This window comes from Hydractinia symbiolongicarpus, chromosome 4 (assembly GCF_029227915.1).
Source record: "Hydractinia symbiolongicarpus strain clone_291-10 chromosome 4, HSymV2.1, whole genome shotgun sequence".
Lineage (NCBI taxonomy): Eukaryota > Metazoa > Cnidaria > Hydrozoa > Anthoathecata > Hydractiniidae > Hydractinia > Hydractinia symbiolongicarpus.
Genome location: NC_079878.1, coordinates 25,755,500 through 25,782,206, shown reverse-complemented (window position 1 = coordinate 25,782,206; position 26,707 = coordinate 25,755,500). Strand labels below are relative to the sequence as shown.

Sequence of the window (26,707 nt, the reverse complement as noted above, 5' to 3'; positions counted from 1 at the left end):
CGCTAATCGGGTGGTTTCCCACGGGCCCAGGTTTTTCCGGTCCATTACAGACAAAAATTTAGAATAAAAACCAAAAAATGCCTGCAGCGGCCCTTAAATATATGGCGCTTTTGGCAAATCGGCACCCTCCTAATTTAGGGTCTGTGACGGTGCTCTACCAGAAAATGGCTCACACAGTGTGCGACCTCCCCAATTTCCCTTACATGGCTTGGGTGAATACAGGGCTATGGTAACATTCACTTGCCCATATTGAATCATCACCAAGGGGAATCAAACCCCGGTCTTGCGAGAGTTATAACCACTAAACTACGACGGAGCTTGCATTTGCGTGGCAGGAAAAAAGATGCTATAGGATTTGATGAAGGGAGGTCCTTCATCAAATCCTATAGCATCTTTTAGGGAGGTAGATTTTTTTCTCACAGAAACATTGTTATAAGGTTTTAAACTATTATTGAATGTAGATTGATGCCTTCTGATTTTTTTGAATTCATTTAAAGTCCTAAGAAAACATGGAATCAGTCCCAATATTTACTTTGCGCGCATCTAAGACATTAACTTTGATATATAGCTAGCTATATATAAACATTTCTTTTGTGGAAGTCACATTTGTTTGTAAAAGGAAAGAATAATTATGTTGCTAAGGGGCTGGGCCATTCTGAAGTTTGACTGAATTTGACTTTTATTTGTGGGTTTTTAAGTTTGACATTATTTCATAGTAATACTCGCAAATACATTGTCATATAATATTTTTCTGTGCTCACATTCCAATGGGGTAAATCCTTTCATGGTCAAACCTTCACAGTTGAAACCTCAATTAAAATAAACCTACAGGAAAATGCACTTTAAAATGTAGCCAATTGACCAAGATGGACCAGTATTTAAAACATAATTAGGGATTTGAAACTAGAAAAGACAGATAACCTTTAATGATCCAGTCTTTATAAATGTTGTCCAGTCTTTACAGAGTTTATAAAGATTTCACCATTAAAGATCTGAAATAACAAATAATCTTTATGCTGGTAATGATTGGCCTAAACATCACGTGGAAACACGTTCGTAAAAATTTGACTATATATATAATAAAACTTGAAAGATATTATTATGTTTCCTTCTTTGGCATAAATACTAATATTAAATAAATATTATTTTCTCCAAGGGTAGAAGAAATCATTTTATAATTAAATATATACATTTTATGCTTTCACACATTTAATTTACCCTGAACAGATTGTAAGGGTTTTAAATTTATTTTTCATTGACAGTTAGTAATAGTTATTATGCTTGGTATGGAGCAACTTAACTTCACAAGAAATTGTTAATTTTGTCTCCTAAATTATATATTGGCTGTTTTTCCATGCTAGAAAAAGCACATTTAGTGTGCCAGATAACACAAAGTGAAACTGCTGAAGTCACTAAAGTCAAAAATCAACAGCTGTTCCGTAGTCCCTTTAATAATTATTTGTGCCGGCAAATTATTGCTGTTACAATTGATTCTGTCGTTGGTAATTTTGTGCTGGCATATTTTTGGGCTGATATTTATCATATTGGGCCACACATATGAATTCATTGACACTAGTTTTGAATAAGATGGTAACATTCACTAAATGTGAAGAATACCTCTGAGTACATTCTGGGTTGTTTTTATGTACCCTTTGTATTCAACCTTTGTAGGCTACAAAAAATTTAAAGAATAAAATGAAGCATGTGATAGTTCTTTGCACTGTGTACATGTGATGTACGTAGTGAACTTAATAGGAATTTTATTTTATATTTAGAAAAAATATATACATTTATAAAAATATATACATTTATAAATACAAGCATATAATTCAAAATGGTGTTAGCTGATCTTGGTCGCAAGATTACTCACGCTCTGCGTTCTCTGAGCAATGCTACAGTTATCAACGAGGAAGTCTTGAATGCCATGCTAAAAGAAATATGCTCAGCTTTAATAGAATCTGATGTCAATGTCAAGTTGGTCAAGCAGTTAAGAACTAATATCAAGTAAGAATGCAATCATTTAGGCTAAGACTTGGATTTTAGAATCAATATTATTAGACTGTAACATTTTGTGAAAAATAAGAGCATGCAGCCTCATTAAAAATTTTCATATTCTTGTGTATCTCATGTACAAGTTTCACTTTCACTATTTGATGTATAACTTGTAATTATTTCATCAACTAGTTGCATGCTGTTTATTACCTTATCTTATACATAAGTTTACTTACTTGTTTATACATGTTTTTTTTTAAATTTTTATATTAGAGCAGCAGCCAACATTGAAGAAATGGCTGCTGGTACAAATAAAAGAAGACTCATTCAACATACTGTATTTCAAGAGTTATGTAAAGTAAGCATCTTGAATTGTGCTTATAGTTGTATCTGTGGTTCTGCAAATTTTATGTAGACAATCATAACTTCTAATTTTTTTCACATAGTTGGTTGATCCTGGTGTTAAAACATGGCATCCAAGCAAAGGAAAGAATAATGTGATTATGTTTGTTGGTCTCCAAGGCAGTGGTAAGACTACGACATGTACTAAGGTTAGTATTCATGAGCTATAAAAATTGATCTGCCGGCAAATAACTCTCTATATATAGTTAGCTGTATTTTGTCTGTCTGTCAGGAAAGAAAATTGTTGTGTAGCAGGCATACAAAATAGCATGTAATTCAAAGATGAACCCCTTGGATTTTTCCATGGGTAACGACTATCTATATAATAGTGCTCGCTGTCTAAGCTAGAGATGGTAGCTGCAAGTACTGAGAATGAATTAACACAGATTTTCCTGACAGGTTTTTTCAACGTAACATCTGTATAAAAATTACAAGCAATAATTAATTTTCTGTTTTAGTTGGCATATTACTATCAACGAAAAGGATGGAAAACGTGTCTTATATGTGCTGATACATTCCGTGCAGGTAAGTTCAAATTAATCAATGTTTATATAGTCTACAGTTTACATCTTATATATTTTTTACAGCATTTCTTATCTATGACTAAGCAATCCTTATCTAAGACCCATATTCCCTTTCAGCAGTGTGTACATGGTTTCCACTTAGAATTTTCAATTTAGGTGCTTTTGATCAGTTAAAACAAAATGCTTTGAAAGCCAGAATACCATATTATGGAAGGTAAATCCTTTTGTTGTCGAAAAATCTATTTAATTTCTTTTTAAAATGTGTGTGTCATGTCGATATCTTTCTTTCTTTAGTTACTCTGAACCCGATCCTGCTGTCATTGCAGCTGATGGTGTTGAAAAGTTTAAAAAGGAAAACTTTGAGATTATCATTGTTGATACTAGGTATAAAGTAGTGTCATTATAACATGTGAACTTATAGCTTTTAGAATATGTCTCATAGATACGGGTCTTAACTTGTTTTGTATACTTGCCAACCCATTTAATCTCTGTAATAAAATGCATAGTTTGTCTGTTTAAAATGGTTGTGCTGCAGATTTATTTTGACTTCTTCTCCTTTCTTAGTAATTTTAGAAATAATGTATGATGGGTGAATTTCTCTAGAATTTTTTTCACAGACTTCTTTTATGAAGAAACTCCATACAAACCTTAAAATACTAAAAATAGATTGAACGTAAATTAATTCTATTTTGAACGTAAATTAATTCTATTTAACTACTAACATTTTTTGTCAAGAATGTTTGCACAGTATGTTTACTAGTGTTTTTCTTCTTCCAGTGGCCGTCATAAACAAGAAGAGTCCCTCTTTGAAGAAATGTTGCAAGTTTCAAACTCTGTAGTAAGTTAGCTGTTTGTTCGTTTTGCTCCACCATATATCAGAACAAGATTTTCTATTAATGAGATGATTGACAAAATAAAATGAAGTTGTTTGTAATTATTTTTATACAAGCTTTGAGCCATTTACCTGGTTATCCTCCTCAGCAATATATTCTTTTTTCACATAAAGACCAAAAATTAAACTGTATACTTTCAGCAGCATTGCCAATGAGTACAACAATGACACCTCTTAAACAAACTTGTAAAAACAGTCAAGCAAACTTTTTTATTCTTCCCCTACGTTAAAGTATTATCGTTCAAATCCTAGTGCAATAAAAACACCTATTTTTTAGAATCCTGATAATATTATTTTCGTGATGGATGCTTCCATTGGTCAAGCTTGTGAAGCTCAAGTAAGTGTTTAGAAATGTTTTTTTATGTGTATTGTCCAACGATTGTAGTGTCTTGCTAAAAAATAACAGTTGTCAATACATGTCTTAAGCAGAATTAAGAACATTGGAGTGTCTCGATTCGTTGATTTGTTAGCAAACATAATGTTAAAGTAATTGTTATTCCAGGCTAGAGCTTTTAAAGAAAAAGTAGATGTTGCATCTGTTATTATCACAAAACTTGATGGTCATGCGAAGGGTGGCGGTGCTCTCAGCGCGTAAGCATTTTTATTATATGTACTTTTACTGGAGGATTTTGATCAGTTAAAAAGTCCTTAGGTAGATTACTAACACCAGTATAGAACCACGAAACATCAGTTTGTACATTTCTACTTCTTTTTATAAGCATATAAACATGTATTTTTCATCATGTTTTAGTGTTGCAGGCACCAAGAGTCCCATCATTTTCATTGGTACAGGAGAACACATAGATGACTTTGAACCATTTAAAACACAACCTTTTATCAGTAAACTGCTGGGTAAGAAAACGTTGTAACTGAAATGTTGTTGCTGTTTTTTTTCTTTTTATTATGGTATTTTATGTTTTGTTACATTTTGTTGATTGGGCAGTAAAACTTACAGAAGACTTACAGGAGTCAGGAAAAGCTGTCAAATATCAGCGAAATCTTAGAGATTTAACAAGGAATTACTTATACCTGCAATTTGATAGGTTTTTGACTTTTAATATTTGTTCCCAATTTTTACCATTTCGTCTATATAGGGAAAATTTTTATTGTATTGTCGTCAAAAAGTCTTGTCGTAAGGACCGTGTAGAAAGCCAACACTGTGACAGTGATTTTATGTTTGTATAAAATTAGTGTCTTGAAAACACTTGTTGTAATACCAAGATCTAACTTGATCGAATTCATTTTAGGTATGGGCGATATTGAGGGTTTGATAGACAAAGTGAATGAGTTGAAACTGGATGAAAATGAAGAACTCATAGACAAGCTTAAGCAAGGTATAAGATTACAATTCACCTTGTTTTTGAAATGAACTTATTTGGTTTGTATTTCTTTGTGATTTTTATGTTAGGTGTGTTCACATTACGCGACATGTATGAGCAATTTCAAAACATTATGAAAATGGGTCCATTTAGTCAAATTATGGTGAGTTGTTATGTTTGACCCTTTCTGTACTAGTGTCACGCAGGGCGTGCCATCTTGGTTACCATTTTAAAAAGGCTATATCTCAAAACCTCGTGACTTAGGACAGTCTACATAGGTGTTTTTCTGACAGCAGACTGAATTTAAAATAGTTTATGTAAGATTTAATTTTACTTCGAATAAAAACTTATTTTAAGACCCACCATGATCAGCTTTTGCAAATATTTTATTTACTCAATTTACTGTTTACTGTTGTTTTTTTTTCTAAGGGTATGATACCAGGATTTAGCAATGATTTTATATCAAAAGGCAACGAACAAGAATCTGTAGCGAGATTAAAAAGATTGATGACAATGATGGATAGTATGAATGATATAGGTTAGCTTTACTCAAACTTTTTATTTAATTTAATTGATGTTCTTGTCTTAAAATTTTTGACTTGAAATGCCAGTTGCTTGCCTGCTTTGTTGGCACCTTGGCATTTGCGTACAGAACGGAATGAAAACGACTCTTCATCACGCTGTTTTTTACCATTGTTACTTCGAATCTGTTTAAGAAACTTTAGCAGACTAAGAAATACTCAAACATTAAGAAGAAACATTCGAGACTCAAATTATGAAAATTTTAAGAATCTCCAGCGTCAATTAAATACTTAGGTTTTCTGATAAATAAAAAACTTGTATTCAATATGCTAAGTGACCAGAGAAAAATTTCAGACAAAAGTTAACAATTTCACGCAAATATTCTTATGTCGTTTTTTTTTCAACTGCCGTAATAACGACAGGCCAATTTCGCGCAAATACGTAATGCCACCTAAATATTTTTAATTGATAATTAAACATCTATAAGCATGATGATTTTTTCCTGATCAGCTCAGTGCAGACTGCAAAACAAACCTTCACTAAAAAAAACAGAACCTTTTTCTTTGCGTTCTACTAAACCTGCTTTATGAGCATTTAGTTTTTGGTTATAAAATTTGAGTTCAATCCTATCCACACTCTGCACAGCACCTGCCGTGTAGAATATATTTAAAGGAAACTAAAGGGATTGTATCAGCTACAGTATCTGCTCACTCCAACACGAAAGGGATCGAAAAATATGTTCGAATAAAAACGAATGTTTAAATTAACCAGTAGAAAACAAAAGAGTTTATAAATCAAGGGATCAAGTAGTCGTTCGAAATAACGGATGTTCGAATTAATAGCATTCGAATTAGGGTTATGTACTATTGAAAGGTTATTCTAGGAAATGATATAATATGATGATGAATGAGTTCCTACTAATTTCATTTAGAATTAGACAGTCCAAATGGAGCAAAATTGTTTACAAAACAACCAGGACGATTAAATCGTGTGGCACGAGGTTCTGGAGTTTCAACTCGAGAGGTTCAAGAACTACTAACACAATATCAAAAATTTGCTCAGATGGTGAAGAAAATGGGAGGTATCAAAGGACTTTTTAAAGGTACGTAAAACTCTGATAAGCCGTCTTATTTCACTTAAATTTCTGATGGCAATTAATGAAAAGTTTGATCGAATCTTTTAACTTCTTTAATATAATCAACTAAAATCGATTTTGTTTTGATCGCAGGTGGAGATATGGCAAAGAACGTGAATCCTTCCCAAATGGCAAAATTAAATCACCAAATGGCGAAAATGATGGACCCACGTGTTCTCCATCAGCTAGGTGAGAAATGGTTTGTTTGTTCTCTTAGTGAAAAAACTAAAAATCTTTTGCTTTTCTTGCTACAACGACAACATTTTTGGTGAATAAGGAAAAATTCTGGGAGCCATAGACGAACCCACTACACTACTTGCGGCTATATGTTAGTGATGATCACCGATAGTTTATTCAGATGTATATATAGGTGATTTTTATCACGTGCCATGATAAAGAATCACTATATCTTTTACAGTCTGTTACTCTTCGATCAGATTTAAGATGTCAGCTTTAACAAAACAAGAAAGCTTAGCGGCTCTAACAATCTTACAGTTTGTAAAACTTACCCAACGCACTATTAACGTTGAGTTCCAAAAACATCGAAACTGATTACAAGCGTGTTTTTCTGAACAACCTTTTCCCTCTTCATAACAAAAACATTGTATATATTTGCAATATAATACAAATATGTTTCATAACTGAAGCTCAATAACATTACAAGTGTCATATATTCTCGTTTCTTGCATGACCTGCGATAGATGTCATTCTATATTCTTTTTTGATAAATATATAAATAAAAATTTATAAACCACGTTTCGTCCGCCGCTAACACGCCGCAATTTTTCGTGCCTTGTTTATCTGCCTCTTTGTGGTCACATCTGTTTAAATAAAAAAGTTAGCTAACATTTTATCTTTAATATTGCGAGTTTGGTCAATCATCACTAGTAAGACATGATAAGCGAAATTTTACCGCCTAAATCAAACACTTGTACATTGCTTCAAAGTATGACTGAATAAATATCACTAGATGATTTCAGTAATTAATCAATTTTAGAAAATTTCAGATTTCTCGCGAAATCGTGAACATTAAATTCTCGCTAAAATTTATGTCATTAACGTTGATTCTTTCCTCGCATCTTTTCCAAAGTTGCATAAAAACCTTTCTTTTTAGGTGGAATGGGAGGCCTTCAAAATATGATGAAACAGTTTCAGGGCGCATCTGGTAGTGGCGGTGGTGGCGCACCGGGCGGATCCAAGGGTAGAAAGAAATAGTCACGTTAGTATCGTCATTTCTCGTCAAAAACAGGTTTGACACATGTGGTTTGTTTACGTGCTGGTCGCGACGTTACCAAAAGAAAAGAATGTTGTTTTCATGGATAGAACTTTATTTATACCTGAACACTTATCTACGAAATAAGATTAGAGAAAATAGAGAGAAGTAATCTTGTGAGAGTCTGCATTTTTCATACTAAAAATAATCCTGTGAGACACCATACAAAAATAATCTTGTAACAACTTTAATCTAAATACTGAAGTAAAAGATTTTATTTTCTGTGAATTGTATTTGGAGAATCGTTTAATCACGGCTATTAGTTTAGCCATTTCTGCACAAGATAAGAGAAGTCTATTTTGGGATTATTACGTAATTTTGTAACATATTAAAATCGCAAATAAACTCTGTGTATCTGTTATCTTTCGTGACTTTTTAACTGGTTTGACGAACACGTGGCATGGCATTTAACAGTTGTTCTCTTTCACCAACATCGAAAAAAAATTTAAATTATACGCTTTTTTCCATAAGCAACATCTTGTAAGCAACATCTGTAGCAAGTATAAATAACCAATGAAAAAAAGGACCAGCAAACTCATGATCTGCCAAAGTAGATAGTCACCAAGCAATAAACTAAGCAACAGTTGAGCCTCTAGAATGCAGAAACTGAAAAAATATCCACCAAAAGTTTTTTATAAGGGAAAGTGGGTGGATCAGGGTTAACGAAAATACAAAATTGATTAATTTCATCCTCCACGCTGTGCTCTATTTTCCTGCCTTATACCGTAATATTTGATTGTCTTGGAGCAAAGTTGGCGGATATTAAGTGGTTGAAAGAATATTGTTTCATAAAAAGCACTTAAAAATTATCAAATGGTATCTAGAAATTTTTGTTAAAAATGACTTATAAAATATTAATAAATTTACAATACCTATGTGCGTAATTTAATTTTAATGAATATAATTTTACATCTAACTACAATTTCGACATAAATTATTGCAAGGAAGGGTGAAATTTTCAAAACCCTTAACCACAAGCAATTGAGAAAGCCGCTCCCTCTTCTACGAAGTATCACGCACTTTAAATGTTTGTCAACGTTTAATTGTCATTGATTGTCACAGCGGGAATTATTTATTTAGATTCAAAATCTTAAAGGGTAGCTAATTTTTGCTGATGACCGAATTTCACGATTTTTTCAACCCTTTTCACGAAATACGCAACTTTGGGACCCTTGATTAACAAAAATTACTTCTCGCGAAAACGCATAAAGATTTTAAAAATAGTTTTTCTACCTCTTATTTTTCATCTTCATTAATTGTAAGTCTTATCTACAAATGATATAATTCTTCGCTCACACATTTTTTGATTGCAAATAATATAAAATTTGTCAGTTGTAAAAGAGCTGTATGAACAGAATTTACGCGTACTTCGCCGAAATATTTTGGAGTCAGCTCAACTAGTCAGTATTCTACTTGAGCTGAAATCTTAATTATTAGATAAAGCAGAAGGACCGGAATCTTCTTCAGCCACCTCGTTTTGAGAAATCACAAAACCATCTTTTTATAAACTTGCCTTTACAAGCTTTTTGGGCTAGTAATTGTTGTACCGGAATCCCAATCAACCAGTAGGAAAGAACATGTTAAAAGTGCCCAAACTAAACAATGTATTTTTTACCTTAATTAGTCCATTTAATAAACATTCATCGGTTGGATCAATTTACTCTTAACTTCTATACACATTAGTGAACATTGAGATTTTATGATAGAAAATGTCATCTTTCTCAAAATTTCATTTTGAGGATATTTTGAAATCCAAACATCCAGATAAATGTATTTGGCAGGCGGTGACATATAATATGTGACACATATGTTTCAAGAGCATGGGAGAAGATGAACAAAACCATATTCAGCTAAGCCAGTGAGCATAAAGATTATCGAAATGCTACTCTTTTGACTTTCTTCTCCATGAAATAGTGTGAAAAAGTCAGATAAAGCATATAGTAAACTTGACATTTTGAACACATGTAGTGTGTGTAGTGTGATTCTAATAACCTCATGATGGAAAATTGACCAACTTGAACAAATTTTAAAACAACGATGAAGCAAAGTATAAATTAAGCCGAATTTATAGCTTTCAGGAATAAAACTATCGAAGTTATTATTATTATTATTATTATTCATCTTTATACAGGTTTATCTACGTCAGTATAATATATACAAGATATATGTAAATGTTACTGTTATCAATGAGAGACCTGTGTAAAACAAAAAATAACAAAATATAAAAATTTTCGAAGTAAGATTTAAACGGAGAGAAATAAAAAATTCGCGGATATTGAAAAATTTAAGAGAATGAACATTGAGAACCATATATGAGAAAATTAAAAATATTGTGAAAGACTTTGTACGAAAAATTTTCAAGTATATCAAGAAACACGATGTAAGAAACGACGGATGATGTCATCACACAATCCATACAATGGCAGTGAGAGGACGTGGAAATTTGTGTTGTTTGTGTCGTTGGCGTCAACCGTTCCTTCCCACATCGTGGATGAACCAGAAAAGTTTAAAAATCATAATTGTTTACTAGTTTTTTAAATAAATTAAAATTAGTTTCTTTCCTAACACTAGCAGGTAGGGAGTTAAAAATAACTGCTCCCTGATAATATGATAATTTCCTCCCAGCTTCAGATTTAATTGATGGGAGCCGAAGTGAACAGTTCTTTCCTCGAGTGTTTATCGAGTGGTTGATCATAACATATTTCCCATCAGTTTCGAAATGTAACGATTTGAAGACGTCAATAACAATTTTTCTTTTCAGTCGTATTGTGAAAGTTGGCCATTTTTTACGATTTTTGACAATGAATTTTGCTTTCAGAAATAACGATTCGAATTTCAATCGCCATGTATCGCTCATGCCACCATAAACAGGGTAGCAGTAGAAAATTAGAGGTTGAATCATTGACGTGAATATCTTCTCAGCAACAATTGGTGAAATGTTATGTCTTACTTTCTTGAGCAATTTGAGCCTTGAACTAACCCGCCTGTACATTCGTTGAAGGTGAGAGCTCATGTTTAGATGGCTATCCATGATTACACCAAGATATTCGTAGAACGCAGACTGGTGGATTTTATTGTTATTGATTGTTATATTGATCTGGGTGTTACGTGATCGAGATGTAAATGTTACAAATTCTGTCTTTCCTTTTTTTGGGGTTTAGGATAAGACAGTTATCTTGCATCCATCTGAACACTTTTTCAGCATCTGAGTTTATACATTTTTCGATCTCAGTTAGCGATTTGTGTGAAAAATAAATCACTGTGTCATCAGCATACATTAATACGTTGCAGTAATTTAGCTGGATCGGAAGGTCGCTTATAAGAAGGACAAAAAGCAGAGGTCCCAATATCGAACCTTGGGGTACACCATGGGTAACAAACTCCTTCTCAGAAAGTACTCCATCAACGTTAACGATTTGGCTTCGGTGAAACAAGTAGCTAGATATCCAATCAACCTCTTTACCAAGTATGCCATAGTAAGGAAGTTTGAAAAGTAAACAACTGTGGTTAACAGTGTCAAATGCTTTTCTCAGGTCCATAAACAGGGCACCTGTTACTTTGCCTTTGTCCATGTTTTCGCGGATGTTATTTGTAAGTTTGGTAACTGCATCACTAGTCGATCGTTTGCGGCGGAAGCCATACTGGTGTTTGCTCAGGAAGAAGTTTTCTTCCAGGTAGTCAGCTAGTTGGTTATAAACGACTCTCTCGATGGTCTTCGACAGGATGTTGAGCACAGAGATCGGACGGTAATTATCAATATTACTGCGATCTCCATTTTTAAACACAGGGTTAATTTTTGCAGTTTTCTCTGATGTTGGAAAGGTGCCAGATAACAAGCTTGCATTTATTAAGAACGTAAGTGGTGCTGCAATTACGGGAGCAATATCCTTTACAATTCTTGCAGGTGATGTGTCCGGACCTGCCGCTTTCGATGCATTTGTCGATTCTAAGATTTTTAATGTTTCTCGGACTGTTAATTCTTTAAACCATAGTCATAAGAAAAAAAGATAGTCTGGTGACAAACAATGGCCTATTGTTTTATGTTTTTGCAAGCAAATGAAGCTCGCACCCAGATCTCCGATCCTGCACAGAAGTTCAAAATGGCGTATAATTGCCTGTATGTTTTGGTTTGATTTCATAACAGTTTGATGTTTATTCTAATATGCCTGGGGAAAATTGCGCAATATTTGGTTGTTCCACTTCCAGAAGACATAAGGATATAAGTATTTTCAAAGTTCCTTTGCCAAATAGTGATTTCAACAAGACATGGGGTGAGAAATTGATCAACATCATAACAAAGGATCGTGTGATTGATAAGCAGCTGAGAAAGCGTATTGATACCTTCAAGTTATATATTTGCGAACGTCATTTCTCGCCTGATCAATTTTATGTTTACCCTACACGTAAGTCACTAAAAGAAGGGGAAATACCATATCTGAATCTTCCTAAAAAAAGTTTTCAAACTGTCACCATTAGTAGTGAAAGTCGTTCAACCACTTCTATACAAAAGCGTGAGGAATTCCTAGTTTTTCAAGATTTATCTCCGCCACCATCTCCTTCCACAATTTATAAAAGTTTTTCTGATTTTAAACAACGCATCGTGAAACTTTCATTAAGTAAAAGTTGGCATGTTGATGTGCAGGATACTTTAGTCATTGTTACATGTTTTACCACAGATCATATCCTACCAAAGTATGAAGTATTTATAGACCAATCATTAGCATTTTCTGTAAGGGTTTATGGTTGGATGTTGCCTGATGACCATGTCTTTTATTCGTTATACAATCGAACATTTTATAACATTACACTTTCAAGTTTTATTTTTGAATTAACCAATAACTACATATTATGTGGAGGTATTACTATGCTTGATCCTGGTAAAGAATTTAACTATCAAAAACATGTCATACCTAAAAAGTTTAATTACCTCTCCTTCCAACAGCAGTCATTTCAATCTCATCTACACCAAGATGAATACTACCGGTCTAATGATTGCAGGATGCTGCTATCCACCAATGACAAACATCCATGTTTACAGTGTGTTTCTCACAACATAAAGGTTATGTATAGTGACACCCGAAAAGAAAAAAAGATGCTTGAACCAGCTAAATTGAAGGCACCGATTAAATTTACCTCCCCTGAAAGGATAAAATTAACTCTGCAAAATCAAAGACTAAATTGTAAGAGATTGGGAAAGGAAATTGCAGAAATAAAAAATGCTTTAGAAAGTCACTCTGAAAATGTAAGTCCTGCGTTAAGTAAAGATCTAATATCTATTTTTACTGGTTGTGACAGAGAGGCTGTTCCACCTTTTATGAAGTTATTTTGGGAGGAGCAAGAAAAGTATGTGCAATCTTCTAGTCCACATAGTGTCAGATACCATCCTATGATCATCAAATACTGTCTGAATCTAGCTGCTAAATCTTCCTCTGCATATTCCGACTTGCGATTTGATAAAAACACTGGTTCTGGAATATTAGTCCTTCCCAGTTTGCGTACTTTGCGAGATTACCGAAACTACATTCGCCCAACCAGAGGATTTAACTATCAAATTATTGAAGATCTTTCTAAGAAAACAGCATTATTTTCAGCACCTGAGAGATTTGTCACCATACTATTTGACGAGATGAAGATACAGGAAGATTTGGTGTGGGATAAGTACACAGGTGAACTAATTGGTTTTGTGGACCTAGGTGATATTAATACAAACTTTGCAACACTCAAAAATGTAAAAGAATTAGCATCCCACGTCCTCGTTTTTCTTGTTAAAAGCATCGTAAACCCATTGTCATTCAGTTTTGCGACATTTGCTATTTCAGCTCATGCCTATTTTTTGGAAAGCAGTTTCTTATTTAGAGCAAATAAATTTAAAAGTTATTGCTGCTACAGCTGATGGTGCTTCTGTTAGATTGCCGCCATATTTGTTTTTGTTTGCTAGACTCCCGGTGCCGTTTAACTAGAACGGCATTAGGACTAAAGATGGTAGAGTTAAAAGTGTAAAAGAAGAAACACGTGTTTGTTGATTTTATATAGAAGAAAAACCATTTTCGTATTTGTTTATTTTATTACCCCCAAGTGGCTGAAATGGCTGAAATGTTCACAGGTTATGGGCCCAGTCCACCAAGAAACCAGTGGCAGAACTTGATTTTTGATGGGGATGAACGAAAATTTGAGATATGGGAAACAAAGATTTTAGGTTACATGAGAGTCAAGGAACTTAAAGACACTTTAGTTGGAACTAGTAGTATCGAAATTGATCCAGATAAAAATGAACTTGCATTTGCTGAACTTATACAATTTTTAGATGAACGTTCTTTGTCAATGGTCATTCGTGAAGCAAAAGATGATGGAAGAAAGGCGTTCAAAATACTAAGAGAATTTTATTCAGGAAGTAGCAAACCGAGAATAATTACCCTATACAACCAACTTACAACATTGTTGAAAAGTGACAATGAATCAGTAACTGATTATATGATGAGGGCAGAAAAAGCTGCAGCCACATTGAAAACAGCTGGTGAGAATGTCAGTGATGCTTTGTTAATTGCAATGGTACTCAAGGGACTCCCCGATCAGTACAAAGCTTTTGTTGCTATTATAACACAATCCGAAACTGTAGACACATTTCACAAATTCAAGCAAGCTCTGAGAAATTTTGATGAAACTGAAACTGCCCGATCTACAAAACCAGAAGCTAATAAAAATGAAGCTATTATGAAAGCACGAAATGAATATTTATCTAAACAACTCATTTGTTACAGTTGTGGAGTTGCTGGACATAAAGCGAATGAATGTCGGCGACAATGGTGTACCGTTTGTAGATCCTCATCGCACTCGAACCGTAACTGCCGAAAACAAAACCGTGACCAGGCCAAGTCGATGAGTGATAATAATCAGAGTCATTCTTTTGCATTCAAGATTAATGATGACTTCAGTATGAAAATTAATGGTAGTGAGACACTACTCGTGGACTGTGGAGCAACAACCCATATAGTGAATTCTGAAGAAAATATGATTGAAATTGATAACAACTTCAAACCAGCTGAACATTATATAGAATTGGCAGATGGGAGCAAATCAAACAATGTTGCATTGAAAAGAGGAACGTATGTCACCTCCTTACGTACAGAAAGTGGAGAACTAGTTAAAGTTAACCTTGAAAACGCACTGTATGTACCAACTTACCCTCAAAATATTTTTTCTGTTCAAGCCGCAACCCGTAAAGGTGCTGTTGTCAACTTCTCCAATGATCATGCTAATCTCATTGCCCCAGATGGAACAATCTTTCCAATCGAACAACGCCAACGACTATACTATCTGTACAAAAATAATGTGAGCCAAAAACGCATAGAAGATTTGAGAACATGGCACAGAATATTAGGACACTGTAATATTGATGATGTGATAAAATTAGAATCTGTAGTTCAAGGAATGCACATCAGTGAACGAGAAAAATTTGACTGTGAGGTATGTACACTAGCAAAGCAGACCAACACTCGTAATCGTCAGCCAGACATCCGTGCCACGACTCCTTTCGAACTTGTACACACCGACCTAGCTGGACCAATAGAACCAGCGTCACTGAATGGCTTCAGATATGCTCTTGTTTTCAATGATGATTTCACAGGATGTATGTTTACTTATTTTTTAAAACAGAAATCTGATGCGTCCCGTGCATTAGAAAAATTTTTAGCAGACATAGCGCCCTACGGCAAAGTGAAAACCTTTAATTTTGACGAAGAAATTTTTCCATTTGGTGATGTAAAACGAATGCGATCGGATGGGGGTGGGGAATACATATCACAGGACTTTAAAACTATCCTGACAAAACACTGTATCAAACACGAAATCTCTGCTCCACATTCTCCTCATCAAAATGGCACTGCAGAGCGCAGCTGGCGCACCCTTTTTGAAATGGGAAGGGCATTGTTACTTGAGGCTAGCTTACCTAAACATTTATGGACATATGCTGTTATGGCTGCTACACATATTCGAAATCGTTGTTTTGTAGACCGCATCAGAGAAACACCATATGGTCTTATCACAGGACTAAAACCTGACATCTCAAGATTACATGTTTTTGGTACAATATGTTATGCATACGTCCATAATCAAAAGAAACTGGACCCAAGAAGCCGTAAAGGAATTTTTGTCGGGTATGACAAAGAGAGTCCAGCCTATCTAGTTTACTATTCCGACAGCAGGACTGTATCAAGACATAGACTTGTGAAATTTACGGAAAAATTTCATGTCGAAGAGCCGAACACAGCCATCAGCAACGACTTATTTTCAACTGAAGCCAATACTAAACCGGCTACAAAAAGTAGTTCAGAACAAAATGAGAACCCAGAGAGAAATCCGGAGGCTCGATACCCAACTAGGGAACGCAAAGCTCCACCACGATATGCTGATTATCACTGTAGTGATTTTGCAGACACCGATTATGATTGTTGTTATCTGAATGTTCCAAACACATACAATGACGCAATTCAACAAGATGATGCAGATCAATGGATAAGCGCGATGGAAGAAGAAATCAACTCTTTGAAGCTCAACGATACGTTCACCGAAACACCACTACCCAAAAATAAGCAAGCAGTGGGGGGGAAATGGGTGTACACCATCAAAGGAAATTTAAGCAACCCAATTTACAAAGCGCGTTATGTAGCAAAAGGATTCAGTCAAAAAGAAGGAATAGATTACTCAGAAACCTTTTCACCAACTACTAGAATGGAGTCTATCCGTACTTTACTACAGGTAGCTGTTCAAGAAGATTGGAACATTCATTAAATGGACGTTAAAGGAGCATATTTACACGCTCCAATAGAATGTGAAGTTTATGTTCAACCAGCTCCTGGATATGAAACAGCCAATAATGTTTGGAAGTTAAATCTCTTTATGGGCTCAAACAAAGTGGACGCAATTGGCACCAATTGCTGCATGATTTTTTATGTGATATTGGTTTTGTCCAATCTCATGCCGATCCATGTGTGTTTGTTCGTAGACATTGTGGTTATACCATTGTGTTACTTGTTTGGGTGGATGACATTATTATTACATCAAGTAAGGACGAACTGCTCAACACTGTCAAGATCCAGTTGAAGAATCGATTTAATATGAAAGATCTTGGAACACTCTCATCGTTTCTTGGAATTGATTTTAAGAGGGGGATTGACTACGTCACCATGTCCCAGTCCCGTTACCTTAAAAATGTCCTTATCCGATTCAGTCTCAATGATTGTAAACCGAGGAATACCCCATGTGAACAAAACCCTGCCGCATATATATTAGATGAGACCAGTGATACTGAGAAGACCGATAACGACACCAAACTATATCGTCAAATGGTGGGAAGCATTGTATATGCCATGACTTGCTCCCGACCAGATTTGAGTTATGTTGTAACTAAGCTGTCTCAACACTTGTCAAAGCCTGAAAATTCAGACTGGATTATGTTAAAACATGTATTTCGATATATAAAGAATACTGTGAGTTATACATTCACTTTTCGTAAACTAAACCATGAAGAATTTCGTCTCTATGCATTTTGTGATGCTGATTGGGCTTCTTCTTTGGATAATAGAAGAAGTATTACCGGTTATTGTATCAGCTCAATCCGAGTGGGCCACCTATCAGTTGGAGGTCGAAAAAACAAGCGTCTGTGGCACTTTCAACGTGCGAAGCTGAATATATGGCCCTCTCACTAACAGCTCAGGAGACCGCCTACCTAACACGACTTATCAAAGATTTAACAAATTTTGACCTCAAGCCGCCTGTGATTAAAAATGACAACCAAGGTGCCTTAGCGTTATTAAAAAACCCCGTAAAGCACATGAAGGCCAAACATATCGATATCCGATACCATTATATCAGAGAATGTTTTCAACAGAATCAGATAGCTGTAGAATATATACCTTCAAGTGAAAACAAAGCGGATATATTTACAAAACCGCCAAAGAAACATTTGTTGACAATGTTCAAACAATATTTATTTGGAGAGTAATTTTTAATGAGAACTTTACGTCAAGTGGGGGTGTTAGATTGCCGCCATATTTGTTTTTGTTTGCTAGACTCCCGGTGCCGTTTAACTAGAACGGCATTAGGACTAAAGATGGTAGAGTTAAAAGTGTAAAAGAAGAAACACGTGTTTGTTGATTTTATATAGAAGAAAAACCATTTTCGTATTTGTTTATTTTATTACCCCCAAGTGGCTGAAATGGCTGAAATGTTCACAGCTTCTCCAAACCGTCGTTTTTTTAGAATGCACAAGTTATTATGTGGAGAGTCAGAAAAAAATGTAGTGTATCGTTCCACCAACCTATATGCTACAGATAAACGTTTTATATATTTTTTTGCTGATGTACCCCATCTCATTAAAACAGCTCGCAATTGTCTGTCCAACTCTGGTTCTGGTAGAGCAACACGGTACATGTGGAACAGTGGGTTTTTTGTACTTTGGAGTCACATATCTCAGTTATATCATGAAGATCTTGAAAGTGGCTTAAAGTTAGTGCACAAGTTGACAAATGATCACATAAATTTGACACCTTATTCTAAAATGAGAGTCCGTTTGGCTGCACAAGTACTAAGTGAAACAGTTGGAAATGTAATTAATGAGTTTGGTCCACCTGAAGCAGCTGGCACTGCACAATTTTGCATCATGATGGATAAGTTTTTTGACTGCCTTAATGTTAAAAACACTGTTGACCATGAATTGAAGAGAAAACCATTTTTAAGACCATATGAATCTATCGATGATATCCGTTTCACCTGGCTGGACGATTTTCTCTCTTATTTCCAATTATGGAAGGAATCGATTAAAGAACGCAATGATCATCCTTATACTGCACAGGCAAGATCGAATATGTTCATCTCTTGGCAGACTTATGAAGGATTACAAATAACTGTACATTCCTTTAAAGAAGTCTGTAAATTCTTACTTGAACATGGCGTACGTTATATTTTGTCAGAAAGATTTTGCCAGGATGATTTAGAAAATTATTTTGGCAGACAACGTGCTATTGGATCACGCCGTGACAACCCGTCAGTGAGAGATGTAGGCTATAATGATAACACCATCAAAAGCCAATTTTCTGTACGACCAATTGCTGGAAATGTTTGTGCCTCAGGTAGTAGCAAATTTAACCTTATTGATGATAGTCCATTGCCAAAAAGAAAGAAAAACTCTCAATAGATGCTACATCCCGGACATGGATTAAAACTGTCAAACCGGCTATTTTTATAGCCACAATTTTAAAAAAAAACATTACACTGGCTATCAATATTTTTGGTCACATTCTTTAGTCCCCTTTATACTAGGGACTGGAGGGTTCTAGCAGAAAACAAAATTTTGTAGGTACACATGGTATTTACTTCACCTGGAACTTTTTTCAACTCTACAAATTGAAAAATATTTGGAAAAAAACTTGCAATCAGTGATTTATAAGTCACTGAGAATATTTGGCGTTATCGACAAAACCTGTGAATAACTGTCGTTCCTAATTTCTTAACAATAATAAAGTTTAAATAAACAATGTAAATAAATATATCAGGCACGTAGAATAAAACATATAAGTTAAAGCCAAAACATGTTTTTTGAAAATTTGTGGCTATAAAAATAGCCTTTTTGACAGTTTTTTTAGTCCATGTCTAGGACTTGGCAAACATTTAATGTCCCAGTTCTTTAGTAATAGCTGTTTTCTTTAGTTCAACTCTCAAAGCACGTTTTTTTGAATTCTGTTTAGCAGCCTTGTGTTTTTCACGAATATCTTTAGCATATGAAAAGGTGCGAACTTTAGTAAACAATGTTAACATATGCTCCAACAAGTTTAAACTAACTTCTTCATCAACTTGTGGCTCCACTTCATAACAGGCACTCTTAAAATTAGATAAAATTGAAGGGTTTTCTAGCATCTTGTGGACTATGTTGTGACATACCAATTTGGTTTGGAAATTAATAGTTGACAACCGAAATATTTGTTCACATTTAACGAAAACTGCTTGCATTTTTTTGTTTACTCTCCACAAACCTCCACGATCACGAATATTAATATATGTCTGAGAATCATCGCTATCAACCTTACATGCTTGCAGCAGTGCAATAAATTGTGTGCGATTTGTTAAAGTAGCCTTTGAAAATCGAAACCTAGAATGTAGCTTGTGAAGAATATATCCACCAAGATAATCTAAACTTTTGAGCTCTTTTTCTGAAATTTCTGCCACCTTTAGGTCTTTGGATGTATCTTTACCAATGCCTGATAAATGGGTCAACATATGATTTGCCACTTCTGCAAGTAAAATATTGCTAAATCGTGTTTCTTCAAATTTTGATGGTAGGATATTTTCCTTCAACATGCCATAAAAATACATGTAAAAATCTTCAGCATCCCCAGAATATTTTTCAATCATTGGTCTGAACTTGTTCCATAGTTCAATAGCATCATCAGTTGAAAATAAAAAATTTTCTTTCGAGAACAAGCATCTAATATTTTCAGGCAAACACAAATCTTTAAAGCATGAATCAGCACATTTATTTACAATTAATTTTAAAGTTAAGGGGTGAAATTTCTTCAAACATTGTTCTTCCTTTGACAGCTGTGGTATGGAAATACTAGAGTCACAAGAATTTGTTGTGATAGTTGCTGATGTATGTTTAACATTGCAATGCCTAGTAAGACCACGTTGTGATTTACAAATTATTTCACAATGTTGACAACGATAAACAGCTTTATTTTTTTCGTTATCCATTACTTCAGTAACTACAGCGTTCACATCTGCATTAAAAATTGCATCATCGTCAAGAAAACCACCATCAAGTAACTGAAACAAGTCATCAAGTTCGTCACCAGCTAAGTAATCTTCCTGTGCTGAAGCCGCCATGTTTAACTTTCGTGCAATATCGGAGGGTCGTCCTACCTAAGTTAAGGATACATTGCGTAAACAATGTCGGTGGTCGTTGCCTCTAGACTATCTTTTTTTCTTATGACTATGTTTAAACTTAAATGTTGCATTAGTTCGGTTTATATCCTTCAGGGGGGTCCCGATGGTCAAACATTTTCCATGTGTAATTAATGATTTTACAGTTCATTAATTTGGATCCGACTTTCGTAAAAAACGAACAAAATGCATTTGATATTTGATGATTTGAAAAATTTACTTGGAGCACATGTACCCTTAGTAGGATAGCAGTTTTTGATTTGCTTCCAGAAGTCGCTAGGTTTGTCAGTGGATTGCTTAAATACATTTCTGATGTGGTTTGCTTTTGCAGCACGTATCTTTTTTGTTACAGTATTTCTGAGTTTCTTATAATTGTCCCAATGAGCATCAAGGCTAGTTTGTTTGAAGCGGCGTAGTTCATAATCTCTTGTGTGCATCAACGTGTACACTCCGCTAAAAGTAGGCTTTCTATATATGGATGTAATAAACTTTCGGTCCACATCGCGAGTAATGGATATGTCAAGGAAAGATAATTTATTGCTCTTTTCCGTCTCTGATGTAAAAGAGATGTTGTAAAGAGATGTAAAAGAGACTCTTTATTTACCAACATTCCGTTACATGAAACGATAGAAATATGTACCAACCTGGTCTTTGATCAATGTGATAGGTGTCAAGGTCTAACTAGAAGTGAGTTTAAATCTCTTTTAGAGCTAGCTACCAAGGAGTCATATTTCATTTTTAATGACAAAATTTATCAACAAATTGATGGAGTGGCTATGGGTTCACCCTTAGGCCCCACATTTGCTAATGCTTTTTTGTGCTATCATGAACAAAACTGGTTGAACAATTGTCCAACAGAATTCAAGCCCGTCTACTTTAAAAGGTACGTTGACGATATTTTTGTGTTGTTTTCATCCCCGGACCACTTGCCTAAATTTCAAAATTACTTGAATAAATGCCATCCTAACATCTCTTTTACATCAGAGACGGAAAAGAGCAATAAATTATCTTTCCTTGACATATCCATTACTCGCGATGTGGACCGAAAGTTTATTACATCCATATATAGAAAGCCTACTTTTAGCGGAGTGTACACGCACTTCGATAGTTTTATACCTGAAAGCTATAAATTCGGCTTAATTTATACTTTGCTTCATCGTTGTTTTAAAATTTGTTCAAGTTGGTCAATTTTCCATCATGAGGTTATTAGAATCAAAGATATCTTTATTCGAAATGGTTATCCAGAACTATTTATTGGCAAGGTCATAAAACACTTTTTTTCAATATCTCGCAAAACAAAAGAAGTCACCCACACAGCTGAGAAGAAAAACATTTTGATTGTTCTCCCTTTTTTAGGTAAAACATCTTTACAAACGAGAACGAAGTTAGAAAAACTTTTCAAATCTACTTTGCATTGTTGTAAACTTTCTGTTGTTTTCAGAACTCACACTCGCTTATCTAACTTCTTCAGATTTAAAGACCTGTTGCCCAAAGAATTAAAGTCAGGCGTCATTTACAAATATAAGTGCAGTGGCTGCAACGCCACTTATATAGGTGAGACGTCGCGTCATCTTAAGGTTCGGGCAAGCGAGCACCTCGGAGTGTCTCCCTTAACAGGTAAGAAATCAACCTCATCTAATTGCACGGCAATTAAAGATCATCTTAAAGCCTGTCACACCACATCATCTCTTGACGATTTTAGTATACTCTCTAGGGGTAACAACCGGTATTTGCTAGAGATTAAAGAGAGTTTGTTCATAATGCGGGATAGTCCCCAGTTGAATAACAACATTAGATCTGCTCCATTGTATTTATACAATTAGTATTTAATCTGTAACTATGGTTGCTGTTAAACTTGTATATATTTAGGAGAACATTGTACGTTTTTGATTGCTTGAAAATGGGTGTGTGAACATCCGAAACGTCGCGAATAATGTAGTTTTTTTTGTTAACAATAAAATAAATTAACCGTGACTTTTTTAAAACAAAGATTTTAAATCAATTTGAAAAAGCATACCAAAGACAGAATAAAAATAAAATTTTAACAAAAGTGACATGTTACAGCGGCTGTTTCTTTTAAAAAAACACATCCACTTTGTCTGTGACAGACACACGGAACTGGCGTATTATTATGTAGACTAGTCGATAAGGCCCATGGAAAAATCCACTGACGCAGGATAAAGATTGTGTAGAGATTAAAGCCCTGATCAAGAAAATGTATATGATCATGCGCTTTTGATATGAGCGGTTAATGAGATATAAGGACAGGTTTAAAAATTTTTGCTGACGTCAGCAATGGCCCCATCAAGACCGAATTTTTTTTTTAAATTTGTATACCTGTTGCCTTCATCGTATGGATGCTAAAACGCTGATGAAGAAAATGTATAGGATCATGTACTTTTGACAAACGGTTGCAGAGATATCAAGGTTTAAAGGTTTTTTGATGACGTCATCAACCCGCCCATTCCGAAACGGATTTGGGGACCCATGTTTGGGAAACTTACCCAAATTGGTCCTAGGTGGTCCCTAGTTACCCACGCGGTGAAAAATCATTTACGTAACCACCTCGTTTCCAAGTTATTTGGCCTCAAAGTTTTAGTGCATTGTAATGGCTTCATTAATTTAATATAGGATATTGACGTTAAAGTAGTGTTTTTGACGTCGCGCCAAAACGTCATAAAATTTAACATTTGAGACATACTTTTTTCGGCAACTTCAAAGGAAATTTCGGCGACTTTAAAGGAAAATGACGATATCCACTTTGACCGTCACATACTGAAGAAAAAATTAATGAAGCCATTACAGCGCACTTAAAACCCCTTTAAACCCAAGTACATGATCCTATACATTTTCTTGTTCAGCATTTCAATATCTATACAATAAAGGCAGCAGGAATACAAATCTCTCAAAAAAAATTTTGAGAGATTTGTCTGACGTCAGCAAAATTTTTAAACCCTCCTATCTCAAAAACCGCTCATCAAAAGCACGTGATCATATACATTTTCCTGATCTCCACAATAGAAGCAATGTGAAAAAAAAATTCTAAATTTTTTTTAGTGGATGAGTTGCTGACTTCATCAAGATTTTTATCCTGCCTTAGTGGATTTTTCCACGGGCCTTATCGACTAGTAGGATATTAATGTTAAAGTAGTGTTATTGACGCCGCGCCAAAACGTCAGAACATTTAACATATTAGACATAAATTTTTCGGCGACATCAAAGGAAAATGACGATATCCTATTTGCCTGTTACAAACAGACACAGTCTCTATATTATTATAAAAGATGTTCCCTTGACTAATTTTCATTTTCAAATTTTAACTTTTCATGATATATTGAAAATGTTTAAATATTTTTTTCAATTTTTTTTTCAATAATATACATTGAATTAATGAATTAGCCTTTTCATTGATAGTGCTACCATGTTTTAAAAATTATGAAGTTGCAATGCAGTATGGGAAATTAAATGTGAGCAGCTAGCCTGTATGTTATAGCTGAGAATGGCTTGTAGTGCGGATCTAGATGTACAAACCCATTGTTTTATTTGTGCATGCAGTGTTTGACAAATCCCAACCTACAAACCTTGTTCCGTTTGTTTAAACCGCGTGTCTTAGTTAGCTAACTCTGAACTAGCGGTTGACAAGCGGGAAAGGTTGGAAACTGGTTTATTACAGTTGTTCTTACGTCGATTAAAACAAACCCGATATGTGGTTTTTAAGGCAAACCACTAAGGCAAACCACAACTTACAGTTTTTAAAAAACATGCGTTGTGAATATGTAATCGCATATTTTTTTCTCATCCATATACCTGTTATTCTTTCATCGAGTATTTAATTAGTAATAGAATTCAGATTAATGGAGGCGAAAACAGATAACTGAGGGAAGGTTAGTTAAAGGGTACATCAGTGAGATGTACTAAACGAAGCAAAATGTGGTTAAAATTATTTTTGTTCACCGTCGTGTATTCTTTTGTGCACGGTGGTTCTCAAAACATTGTCCGTGTCAAGAGCATAACAAGTGCTATCAAAACATCATGGATGGGTCTCAAGCGATATCCAAATCGACGTTTGATTACAACACCGCTCCAACAACGAAATGTTTCAACGATGGCGGAATGTGGAAGGTTCTGTTTGCTTCATGCGCTATGTAAAAGTTTTAATCTTGTTAACGTTACAAGTAATCTCACATTGTGCGAGTTGTTAAATCAAACATTTTTTAAAGATCCTTGCCAACTGGTCAGGCATCCAAAAGCCACACACATAGCAACAGCTGTAAGTATTTCAAATGTTTTTGCTAAGTTGTTTATCAAGTCTAATGTTTGCATTAGATAATGCTGACAATGCAAATTCAGAAGCTAGGTTGTCCAAACAAAATATTTCTTTTAAACCTGGCCTTTTTAGACCCATGTAACACGAAAAAGGGGGGAGGCATAAAGTGCCCCGAGTCATGAACTTGAAATGCTACTAAGGTGCGACATGTCACAATGATAAAACAGCTCAATGTAAACACGTGTCAGAAACTTGAAAATAATGTATATACATTTGATAGCTTGCAATAAAGAATTTTGCGGAAAAGGGGAAAACAAAACTCTGTCTGCATTATGTGCTCTTGCTGGAATATATTCTTGTTCAAAAATAAATTGTTTGTATATAGAAAACAAATAAAGAGGCAAAATTGTTTCAGAAATTCAAAACTTTGTAGATAGCGAAAATTATATCAATTTTTTGTCACTTTAGAATGTATCTACACAAAATGAAAACATATGTCGAGACGTTAAAAAAAGATGCGTGCCAAACGATGAACTAAACACTTACGAATGTGTTTCAAGGAGTGATGTTGATGAAAATCAAGGGGACTATTGTAAATCGGTAAAAGATAGCGAAGAGAAGTTTGCTTACGAAGAAGAGTTAACCCCCTGGCCATTTTGTGAAATGTGCGATCAAACATTGGGTTAGAGCTAGGTTTAATTTGAAATTATTTGTAAGCTACCAGTTCACAAGCAAGTTTGTGCTTATAATAAAAACTAAAAACTCTTCAACAGCCAGCTTTGGGGAAACCTATAAGCTCACTAATATCCTCACTTTTATTTCTGCATAAGCAGGCCTTCTTAGAAATACATAGGTTCTACATAAATTGATTTCGTAGATGTTTTCTTGATATAGACAATGAAAACAAACATTATTTTTGTTTCTTGTCGCAAATGTGTTTTTATTAATGTACGCCTAAAGAAAATTTAAATACCTGGTAATATAATATATAATTAATATATAATTACCATGTCATTTTCAAAACAAAGACGCTAAGTTTCTGCCTACAAACCAATTTGCTTAAGAATATAATATACTTTTTTTCACCTAAAACGAATTCTGTGTCACATTTTGGACAATCTTTATAGCATAGAATTTTTATACTTATCAGCACCTATCCTATCCTCATAACAAGGTCGATTGCTCTTACCAACCTCGATCCCAGGGTCTGTAGCGTGTCTCGATATAAGGATGCATTTTCATACCAAAGAACGCCACAGACTCTGGGATCGAGGTTGGCCTCTTGCTAATTATTATTGTTTATAATTAATCGGAATATGTAGATCTTTGCTTTCACTTTAGGAGCAATCTACGTTATAAGAATGACTGGAAAAGAAAATTTCAACCGGAACTGGAAGGATTATAAGAATGGATTTGGCGGATCCGACTTTAGGTTAGGAAATGAAAAG

General features: G+C 34.7%; 2 protein-coding genes across 2 annotated transcripts; both read left to right on the top strand.

Moving 5' to 3' along the window:
• The first annotated feature begins 1,753 nt into the window (after positions 1–1,753).
• On the top strand, positions 1,754–8,420 carry LOC130642050 (signal recognition particle subunit SRP54). Its single transcript, XM_057449118.1, has 16 exons — positions 1,754–2,004; positions 2,266–2,350; positions 2,439–2,543; positions 2,853–2,919; positions 3,075–3,132; positions 3,213–3,302; positions 3,696–3,756; positions 4,088–4,147; positions 4,313–4,401; positions 4,562–4,662; positions 5,058–5,144; positions 5,219–5,292; positions 5,559–5,667; positions 6,583–6,753; positions 6,880–6,975; positions 7,901–8,420. The coding sequence occupies exons 1-16, from the start codon at positions 1,835–1,837 to the stop codon at positions 7,999–8,001; spliced, it is 1,524 nt and encodes a 507-aa protein (XP_057305101.1). The 5' UTR covers positions 1,754–1,834; the 3' UTR covers positions 8,002–8,420.
• Positions 8,421–21,768: 13,348 nt separating this feature from the next.
• Positions 21,769–22,815, top strand: LOC130642384 (uncharacterized). The gene has a single exon (XM_057449469.1). The coding sequence runs from the start codon at positions 21,769–21,771 to the stop codon at positions 22,813–22,815; it is 1,047 nt and encodes a 348-aa protein (XP_057305452.1).
• The last annotated feature ends 3,892 nt before the right edge of the window (positions 22,816–26,707 follow it).